Genomic DNA, 10,884 nt, shown 5'->3' with positions numbered 1-10,884 from the left:
TCCCTTTCCCTGCTCTCTCCCTACACTCAATACATTCGACACAATGCAATACATTCAAACCTTGTTCTATTTCGCTGTAAAGATGCAGTCCAAACCATTATATCATGACTTGCCTTGCTTGACATTTTTTGTCTATTTAGTCTCCTGTTCACACTTTGTTCTAATTCAAAAGCAAAGCACTGGGAGGGAGGCAAATCAGTCCTGTGTATGTCGAAGGCAATGTAGAGGATAATGGTATCTCAGGAACAGTATATTTGTTCATGCAAGGTTTGGAATGGAACCAGCATGTAGAAGTATTCTTTGTAACAAGAGGAAGTTGCTCACCCATTGAGCTATTGTTGTACCCTGCATGAAGGGAATCCTTTAGTTTAGAAGTCATTATAATATTGAATGTAAATCGAGGGATAATGACAGTCCTGGAACGGGCAATCTGACTTAAGTCATACCAGTGTTTTTTGACACATGGGGCAGTTGCTCATCCACTGACCAATCACTCCGCCCTGCATTGAGGACCCTCAATCAAGAGCATCAAAAAAAACATCAGTAATGTAGATGTGATTTAGATATGATGGAAAAGGAACATCCACCACACTGACTGGGCCTGCTTGTTAGGGTTTATTCACATTCCAGTGCATTGTGGTCATTTAAAAAGGGTCCCACACCCCAGTGGGAGAAAGCTAGAACATTCCAGTCCCAAGAGAGGGCCCCTGCCGGTAGACTGCCAAGAGAAGTCAATGCTAATCACACTAATATGCCACCTTGCAGGGTTTTCTTGTTAGTGTTTATCTGCTTTCCAGTGCATTGTGGTAGTTCAAAAGGATGGTCTCAATCCTAGTTAGAGGAAGCCAGAACTTTTCAGCACCACGCAGGAAGACCCACCCCAAGATTCGAACCATGAGTTGAACTCTGAATCTCCTGCTGTGAGCCTGTAATCATACCCACCAACTCATAAAGGCAAGTGAAAAGAATAGTTGAGACTCCAGAAGCCAGAACAATACATCCTGAAGGGAAGACCCCTGTTGACCACAACATCAACGTGTCACCTCTTAGGGCAAGCTTGCTAGAGTTGATCAACTTTCCTGTGCATTGTAGTGGTTCAAACGTCGTCCACACATTAGTGGGAGGAGGCCAGAACATTCCAGCTCTACATGGGAAGGCCCTTGTTGGGGATTCAAACCCAGAACCAAATTGCTGTGAGGTGTCAGTGCTGACCACTACACAAACATGCCAAAATATATTTATATGCTTAAATAATCATAGTAACCAGCAGCAAAGATTACAGTCTTTCTAAAATAAGAATCATAGAATCTTCCCCAATCCCAACCTATCAAGATAAACCTTTGCCTGATGTTCAAACGTAAAAACCATTCAAGTATCATCTGAAAAAAAGCATCCTTATATCTTTGCTGTCTTGTTATTACAGCAAGTATTAGCAGCATATTAGATATTAAATATTAAAATTGGCCGTGTAAGATGAAAAACCTAATCGATGGGAATCTTTATCACAGTTTAACAAATGTCTTAAAAAGCTCTATCAAACCTATTTAATAATATATGACCTCATTTGATTTCAGTTGGATCCTTTGCTCTCCGGTTTATTAATATTATGTTTTTTTGGCACAGATAAATAACTTTAACTTTTTACCCTATTGAGATGGTGAGTTGATTCAACACCACCACCAAAAACAACAACAACAACAACGCACAAATGTGCTTTGGCTGCAATGAACACACTATGAGCCTTTTTTGGATTGAAGTCACAAAAGTCAAATAAATCTGGCGTACTCCATCTACAGCTTTTTTTGATGGAAGAAGGAGAGCCGCTGAAAGGCACATCAGCGGATCTTCAGCACAGGTTGAACTCTAACCAGCAGGTGAATTCAGTCATTTACAAATGCTCATACAGTCTGTTCAAGCATGATTGCTCCCTTTTTTATTCTCAATATGGAGTTAATGCTTTCTAAAATGTTCAAACCTACATGTGGATTTCTGAATTTGAACTTTTCCAGAACAGGGACGTCCTGTTCATCATTTTGTGCAGTTTATGAAAGATGTTATACCACATTTGGAATAACATTTGCATCATGTTATATCCAGAAACGAGATTAAATGCAGAGTAACTAAAATATCAGAATGCATATTCCTGAGTCATCTACAGGACAAACGTTTGACAGTGTAGTGGATTTATGCTAAGGTCATGTGTTTTGTTAGATTTCCAGTTGAAATCTATACAAAAATACATATGTAAAAAAAAACACCCAAGTGATTTTACAAGTATTTTTTTTATTACATTCATACATTTTCAACAACAATAGCATGACTCTAATGTCATATGTTCATAGGCTGCAACCACAATGGTAAAAATGAGGTAGATCACCCAGATGCCAAGGCTACCACTGGGCCGCACATGGTCATCTAACAAATATCAGTGAAGATTGTGAGAGCAAGTTGCATATTAAGTGTTAAATTATTAAAAAAAGAAAGACACAATCTACGGACCTTTGGTATTTAAGTTACATTTTTTGATCAAAAGTCTTATTTTTTGGACTCATTTTTGATTTCATTTCATAGTGGGAAATATTTTTTTCTGCTGGCAACTTGTGTAGTGCAAGTTCACATTTCCCGCCCTGCATGACATTCAATAGATCGAAGAATCATTCGTTTTTTTTGGGTCTTGTGCAAAAGCCTTCATGGATGTTTTTTGAAGGGGGCACACTCCCTTGTTTAAAGCAAGCACAGCATGCAATCAAATATTACACTTCAATATGATTATCAGTCCAAAATGCTTGTCAAATAAATAAGAATCCCCAAATGGACTTGATTTCATTTTCAACACAAATCCAACACAAGAACAGAAAGGGACACAGACAAATGGAAAAGGACACATCTAGGTAGATTCTTCTTGCCTTTGCAACATCACATAAAATGCAGAAAGACATTATGACCAAAATATACTGGCAAAAGCTACACAAGACTAAAAAACATCAGTAACCCTCAGTGGTTAAGGGGAGGTTATAATATATTAATAATGTAAACAACGCTTTAAACAGTACAGTAGTCCAAAATCCAATTGTTAATTTTGCTTCACTCAAAAAACAATTTCTTCCCCTCACAATCAAATGGTTTCTTCATTCTCACTGGTCAAAACAAACAAAAACAAAAATAATGAATTGAGCAGTGACAGTATGAAACCTCACTTAAGGCATATTCTTTGGACAACCCTGTGCAGAAACATATAAAAACATTCTTCTTTCAAGTATATGAAATGGTCTGGTCGGTTGCTTTTGACATTCTTCTTCTTTGATTACACTTTATATTGGCAGGAAAGGGTGGACGACAGCCTAAACCATCAATGTAAAATCAGCCACAGAACATCACAAAGAGGAGGAGAAATCCAGGCACAGTCAGTAGCACTATATTTGGCAGTGATTATTTACAGCATCTACTGACATAATGTGATTGAAATACCCAGTATTTAAGTCAGTAAATGCCCAATACGTCAGTAAGAACATTCCAGTCTTACTTCCATGTGGCTTTGCCTGATTGGTGTTAAACAGATGAGTAAAACTCTGTAGCAAGTTCAATGATTCTGTTTCCGACTGCAGACCTGCTTCATTATTGTGTATTCACGCTGTAACGTAACATGATCATAACACTTTCTTGCAAAGACACAGCTTGTGCTTTTAAAAGTTGTGAATAAGTCTTTGGATACAATTGCGTGTAAGTCATTTGAACAATATAAAACACTCAAATCGCGCCTGTTAGGATTATCGATGGCACGTCAATATCTTTGAAAGGCAGGGGAGAAAAAGTCCTCATTTTCAGATGAACAAAAGTGGAGTTGTACCAATACCCACATGAGGACAGATACTGAAACCAGTATGGGAATGGGACACCGATACTGCCTCAAGTGTGGTATCGGGTAAAGTTATTAAGAGATTTTCTGGAAGCATTTTTTTCTTCCAAATACTGATTAAATTCTAAGACCACTAGCATCTACAGATCCATTAGTTTTAGGTGATTAAAGATGTGACAACATCACAGAAACAATGTGATACTAGCAGAGAGCGTAAAGTTAGTTAGAGCTGGCAAAATGTCAACAATATGTGTTTTCAAATTTTTTTTTAATGCAAAAGTATCGGAGGGGTACTTGGGATTGAACAATACTCAAGACTAAGAATCAGAACCGGTATAAGGAAGGAAAAAGTGGTATTGAAATATCTAAGTGTAACGAGTCTAAAGTCTGAATTCCATTAGCATAACAGGAATTTGGTTCTCATGACGGTAGAAATCTGATAGAGGCAGCCCTCTATGTAAGTGTTTCTTAGACGTAGAGAGCTGTTACAGTCTTTGAGGCAGAGCAGGTGTGAAGAAAGAGAACTGGTAGGCAAGGCGCAGTTGAGGATGTCTTTGGAGCCAACATAAGTTAATGCAATGGAGAAAATCTTTCAGCGACCGCACATGATTCTCCCTTTAAAAACCCTGAGATAAACAAGTATATCCAGGACATACTATCATAGTCCATATACACATTACAATCTTCTAATCGTCACATCATTGATGGGAGGCTGTCCATTTATGCAAAAATACAAGAAAAAAGGACAAAGTTTGGATTCAGCTTTGCTTTTTCCTCACAGCAAAGTCTTTTTCAGTAGAAGCTCAATGGAGGAAAGCCCAGCTACAAGCCAGGGTTTAAACCCAGCCTGACCCGCTGTAGAGCCAGGCAAAGCGCACTATGATAGTGCAGATTCAAGGGAAAGCCACATCAGGTGTCCACTTTGGCGTGCTTCAGTTTTGGCGTGCTCCACCCTATCCCCTTCTGAACTTCCATTGGAATGGGAGGAAATGTGGTTGCTTGCTGGTTCGGAGTCAATATTCTCACATGTGATTGTGTCTCAGCAGCGGAGGTTCAGCTTCAGACATGGCTGCCAGTCAGAAAGTAGAGGGGATGGTCCTCACTGCAGTTAGCTGTCTGAAACTCGTCCCGCAGACGGAACTGCCACTCATCCTCCAGCTCTAATCGGGCGATGGTCTGGCGCAGTGAACTTCTGTCCTGGCTGATCACACAGAGAGTGGCACCTGTGGACAGGAACACGGGAAAAAGTTAGAACTAGAGGACTAATCCAAAGCCCTTAAGGTACAACTGTCTGAGTCCAGAAATGATCGCATAGTTCTTAACTTAAGGTCACAAGAATATTATGTACAATAACAACAGAAGGAGTAGCCAAAACTACAAGCACACTGATGAGTCACCTTTGAGAAAGCGGAATTTCTTGAGGAGTCCTGAGACGACGAAAGAGTCGCAGAGGTAAAGCAGGAGGCCACTGAACAGCATGCCCTGATGGTTCAGGTTGGTGGAGTGCGGGCGAGAGTTGATGTAGCACACAGAAATCTACAACAGAAAATATTTCATTAATCCCAATCAAGACAACCAAAGGACCCTCGAGGAAGATGTCGCTAAGGGTACAATTTATAAAGCGTTGATCATAAATACTTAAACAATCCCTGGAGCTGCCTGCTGTAAGCACATGCTCATGTTGCACTGCATGCAAGTATGTGTCATGATTTATTTTTGTACAATACTCTTAGTAGGCATATAATGTATATGTTCTGCAAGGTAGGTCTACAATGATGTATTCGTATGCACAAATGTAGAGCTCAAATGTGCATTGTTAGCATTCATGGTTTGCACATGTGCGAGGAAACAGGTCACACCGTTTGGAGCGTTACAGAAAGTAACTTGGGGAAAAAATTACAACCCTAGAATTTAGAAACCATTTGAATTAATGAGCAGTTTTTTTTTTGTAATGGTTATCAATGTGAAGGTGTCCCTGAATTAGTAGAACAGTACATCCATGTCTATAGACAAATCCTCATATATGTAAAAGCGATGACCTCCATCTTTAAGAGGTTCTTCAGAATAGTTTGGTTTTACAGTTGAAGGCATGATGTTGATAAGCTCCTTGTCTGCATGCAACTGCAATCTCCTGGGATCTCTTACCTCTGGGCTGATGTTGAGGTAGCTGTCGATGGACAGAACTGGGTTGATTCTGTTCTTAACAGCTTTTGGAAACAGTCTGTGGCTGCAGCTTTGCAGGAACCTTTCAAGCAGGAACTGGGCCGGAGCGTCCATGAGGGTCTGCTCGCTGTCTGGGGCGCAGACATACTGTGACGGGCTGATGGGGGCGGGGTTTTCTATTTCCTAGGGGGAGAAGAAATCAGTACAGTGTTAGAAGCTGCTTCATGCACAAAGTAAGACAAAATAAAGCCACTTGATGGGTATCTATGGAAAGATCATAACACCCACCATGAGTTTAGGTTTGACCAGGAAGTCTTTGTTTCCCCCGACTGGAATGTGTTTCTTCATGAGGCTGAAGTAGTTGAAGCGACACAGCAGCAGCCCACTGCTGTTCACCCTCAGATTAAAATCAACCTCCTCACAGCTATACCTGCACATGGAAGCAAAACAGCAAAGCCAGACAATGAAAACATTGCGCAAATCACAAAATAAGTGTATGACTGAGACAATCACCTGCTGACTTACCGATTCAGGTCATACTGAACATTCTGCGTCAGGTCCACATTGAGCATGATGAAGTCGTGGAGGTGACACCGACTGAAGGGTTTGCTCGGAGACTTGTGAGCCAAGTTGCTGCTCCACTTGCGTGCACCACACATGGCGTACAGGGAGATCTTCGGCGTGGTTTCCATGTGCTGAAGAACCGTCTTCAGAGATACGTTGGTAAGGGTAGAGCATCCATCTGATGTCTCACTGAGAGGAAGAGAAACATTTTTATTTAGTCCACTTGTGAAATAAAAATAAATAAATAATAATAAAACTTTTCAAAATGTAACTTTATAACAAGAACCCCAGGGTACACTAGATATTTTTAACCTAAGTAAAGGAGGTTTTTAAATATAACAACAATCTCAAAGTTAAACACAACCAGTGGGAATAAACAGTCAAATACTCCTTTTGCACATTTGATAAATGAAAAACAATAACCACCTGCTGCCTGCTGGCTGGTGGGCGTTCCACAGCACACAGGAGTCGTCCATCATGACAATGAAAGGCCATACATCTTGTCTCTTGACACCCTGCTCTTCCAGTCGGTTTCTCTCCAGTTCCAGGTTATGGTACGACAGCTCTTTGATCATAAAGCGTGCAGCACCTTAAATAGACAAGAGCACAAGTGTCAGTTTCTGTTCATCTATACTGTCAGACACAGTGCAGCAGAAGGAAAATAAAACCAGTGAAAGTCAAATTTAAAAAGTGAACTTTAGATTTGCATGAGAAAGAGAATTTGCATTAAAAAATGTCTATCTCCCCTGAACAGAAAACAGAAGACAGATGCTCTGTGTCACACTGACACGACGTAGGTTAAGTTTAAATAGACTCCTGTACTCACTCCAGCCAGCTGATTTCTAGTTAAGAAGAACTGACTTAAGTTAAACTCATTACAGACAGGCCACACACATGACTGGCTTACTTACAAATAAGATGTAAAGTAGTTCTCTTGTAAAGTGCAAAATAGACATTTAACCTTTTACCTACTGTACACACACACCTGCCTGTCAGCATAATAAATCCATCATGCAGTATGCATTATGTATGGGTGCTCAGTTTAACACTTGTTCTCTGATGTAATGATGGTGGCAGTACAGTCTTATAAAATGTATATGAATAATGCAGGATTCAAAATGTTCAACATTAGCAAATATCATTTAGAAGCAATAAATGTAAGCTTAGAAAAACTCCACAGGGCACCCTTAATTTGTGTTTTTCTTAATCAGTGAAATAAATGGAAGATTTTATTGTATTTGTCTGATTAAAACCACTATATGTATCATTTCTATATAATAAAAGCATCTTTCAAATGATCCCAGTGGCATAGAGTGGTTGTTCCTAGGTAAAATTGAGCAATCCATGTCTGTGGAGGAATTCATGGGAATAGTCGGGACAATTGATTTAAGAAAAATCTGAGATGAGGCATCTCAGACAGCTAGGCAGATAAGCTGCTCACCAACTCCTGCGCTGTTGAACATGGCCGGCAGGACGAGCAGGATGTGGTTGGGCCAGTACTTCCTGTAGTGAGGCATCTCAAATTGCTTGACCACCAGAATGTGCAGATGAGCCGCGCCCTCCATGGCGTGGAAAATATTGAGCAGGCCGTGCTCTTGACGTCCTGTAGTTGGGGTGAAGATCGGACTCTTTAACAGGTCAGGGTCCTGGTGATGGACGCAGAGAGAAGACCAATAGTTAAAAAACAAAAAAACAAAAAAAAGCTAATTTCTCAAGACAATCATGTAGATGTATATGCACACAAAAAAAACAGTAAACATTATCAGTAAACATACCTTTGTGGAGACCAGAGGCAGGTGCATGCTCTCCAGGTGGCTACCCTGCTGACTGAATACAAAGTGCCGCTCCTTGGCTTTAGGAATGACAAACTGGAGCTGGACCTCCTCGCCCAGCATGGACGAGCAGAAGGTGAAGGCATGGAAGGTGCACTCTGATAGCTACGACACAGACACACACACAAACTCATGCATTATTAACATGTATACACCCCCATTACTGTGAGCATGAATGCAGAGCGTTAAAAGCTCTCAAGCTGTCAAAGTATTTTGACAGGTTATAGTAATGTAGCTATGTGGATATTGAAATGGAGCCTGAAAAAGCAGCACATGATGCTTGATGTGAGCTTGTAAACTGCTCTCACCTGTGTGGCAGGGCCGGCTTCACAGTAGTGCTGACACTCTTCACAGTGATGAAAGGCGTTGTGGGCCGCAAACTTGGTCAGACGTATGGACTTGGTTTCTCGTTTGGCTACTGTTGGGCTCTCTCCTTCCTGCTTTAAGTCTGCAGAGAGCCAAAATCAAAAAAAAGAGTTAACACTCCTGTCAGAAAGGGTGTGGGAATCGCAGGGTATCTCTAGGTATGATAAAACAGCAATATTTGACATCAAGTGATTCGCTCTGTCTCTGCTGTATGTTTGAACACTTCTACTGACCTTTTAAGCACTTTTGCATCTTTTCAGTGAAAACAGGGCTGGCCATCCTGAATTTAGGGTCCCGGGGGTAGGGGTCAAAGGGCAACTTTCGCACTTCCTCAATGTCAGGCAACTGGTTATTTACGGGTGTAGTAACCTCTGATGTTTCTGGAGATTAAAAGAACATGAAAATGTGAAATCACAGCCAAATAACGACCATGGAAAAGACAGTGTGACATCAAATGTCTCATTCTATCTATGAATTGAAGTTTCCAATGAATGATCTTCACCTTCTTCCTCCTCCTCGTCTTCCTCATCATACACATCCACCTCCAACAGTCTGATGAGCATTCGAAACAGGATACGTAGAAACTGCAGATAGGCACCGGTTTTTCCCACCTAGCAAAGGGAAAAAAATGACCTCTGTATTATTACAATAACAATTAAATTATAGTCAACTGCTTAAAGTTATGCATCTTGATTGTATTTAAAAATGTTTAAAGTAACAGTAAGTGCTCCAGGCAACTTTGAAACAGAACTTGTGTTTTATTACCTGTGGCGGTCCGCTGAGCAGCAGGCGCCGTGGATGCGGCACAAGTGGAGCTTCATAGTCGGCATGATGCTGCCGGGCAGTGGTCCAATGGCGGTAGTACATGCTCTGCTCTGCCCCCTGCAGGTTGTGGGTGATAAGGGGCCTCAGCGGGCTGCTCCAGGCCACGTCTGCATGAGGCAGCAGAGAGAAGGAGCTCAGCTGACTCCCTGATTCCCCTGACAGCAGGTTGTAAGCTGCCCGGGACATGATGACTGTCCGCGGTGACACCCTGACAGGTTTCGGTTCACGACTGCACTGCGTGGACTGGCTGGGCCTCTGGGTGGACGAAAAAGATGGGGAGGGGGAGGAGGAGGAGGATGAGGAGGAACTGGAACAAAGAGAAGGAGGGGCCTTGAAGGTTTTGGATGGGTTGGTGGGGAGTTGGCTTCCCAGGGAGTCACACTCCTGCTTGAAGACTTGAGTTGACCCTGTGTCTGAGCTGATGGCGCCTTCAGGTTGGAACATGGAAGTCGAAGGCTTCTGTGAAGAGTCTGCAACATCAGATGAACTGACACCATTCTCTGCCAAAGAGCCTAAGAGGAATCATAAAAAGAGTGCAATGTTATTAAACTTGAAAAACTATTCCTGGCAGGTATGATTTTTGAATCATGAATCCTTAGAGTCAGCAGGATTTACCAGAGGTTCTGGTTACAGCGCTGCTGTTGCTCTGAGGTCTTTCTAGCTCATCTCCATCATTTAAGCTGGTGGCGGCCTTCTCTCCGTCTGATTCCCGAGTGACCATGTCCTTCTTGGGCTCCTGGATGACACTCATGGACACATGGGTACAGGCGAGACCAACCTCCTGCTCCAAGGCAGTACGAGTCAGGTAGCTGGAGTCTATCAGACGCAGGTCGCAGTATTTCAGAGACCTGGAAGGATAAAAGTGTGAGAAAAAAACAAATCAGATATTTGGATTCCTTTTTTTAATATACATTTATCTCTAATCTATCAAACTCATCTTATATTTGAAAATGCCTTTTAAGCCAAACTTACTTATTTGTTATTTGAACAGAATCGCAGTGTTTGAATAATGTTAAGGAAACCTTTTAACTGAAGTGCTATAACTCGAAAATGGTTAACTGATGTTACACAACACAGATACATGACTGAGAAGTGACAAAGGACTGAGGGCAGGACATAAATGTAACTTGACCCTCCTGTGGAGAAGACAACACACACTGTGTAAATGCAGACGTGTAAAACAACACTGGGAGGATGAACATGAAACGATGCAAGAGCCGACCAAGAGAAATTCAAGCTGAGCATCCAAAGAAATGTCCCACGCTTTCCATTAAAAAT

General features: G+C 41.5%; 1 protein-coding gene across 1 annotated transcript in view; it reads right to left on the bottom strand.

The window, feature by feature from the left end:
• Nucleotides 1-2,263: 2,263 nt before the first annotated feature.
• greb1l (GREB1 like retinoic acid receptor coactivator) overlaps nt 2,264-10,884 on the bottom strand; it is a 42,017-nt gene continuing 33,396 nt past the window's right edge. Inside the window, exons 22-34 of the mRNA XM_020654675.3 lie at nt 10,222-10,454; nt 9,547-10,118; nt 9,284-9,392; nt 9,015-9,161; nt 8,724-8,863; nt 8,359-8,520; nt 8,025-8,229; nt 7,010-7,172; nt 6,545-6,772; nt 6,308-6,449; nt 6,002-6,202; nt 5,254-5,392; nt 2,264-5,079 (exon numbers count right to left, since the gene is read on the bottom strand). Of these exons, the coding sequence (XP_020510331.1) occupies nt 4,916-5,079; nt 5,254-5,392; nt 6,002-6,202; nt 6,308-6,449; nt 6,545-6,772; nt 7,010-7,172; nt 8,025-8,229; nt 8,359-8,520; nt 8,724-8,863; nt 9,015-9,161; nt 9,284-9,392; nt 9,547-10,118; nt 10,222-10,454 (2,605 nt within the window). The 3' untranslated portion in view covers nt 2,264-4,915. The remainder of the gene's footprint in view (nt 5,080-5,253; nt 5,393-6,001; nt 6,203-6,307; nt 6,450-6,544; nt 6,773-7,009; nt 7,173-8,024; nt 8,230-8,358; nt 8,521-8,723; nt 8,864-9,014; nt 9,162-9,283; nt 9,393-9,546; nt 10,119-10,221; nt 10,455-10,884) is intronic.

Source organism: Labrus bergylta, chromosome 4 (genome assembly GCF_963930695.1).
Source record: "Labrus bergylta chromosome 4, fLabBer1.1, whole genome shotgun sequence".
Classification (NCBI taxonomy): Eukaryota; Metazoa; Chordata; class Actinopteri; order Labriformes; family Labridae; genus Labrus; species Labrus bergylta.
This window is presented reverse-complemented; position numbering and strand designations above follow the sequence as displayed.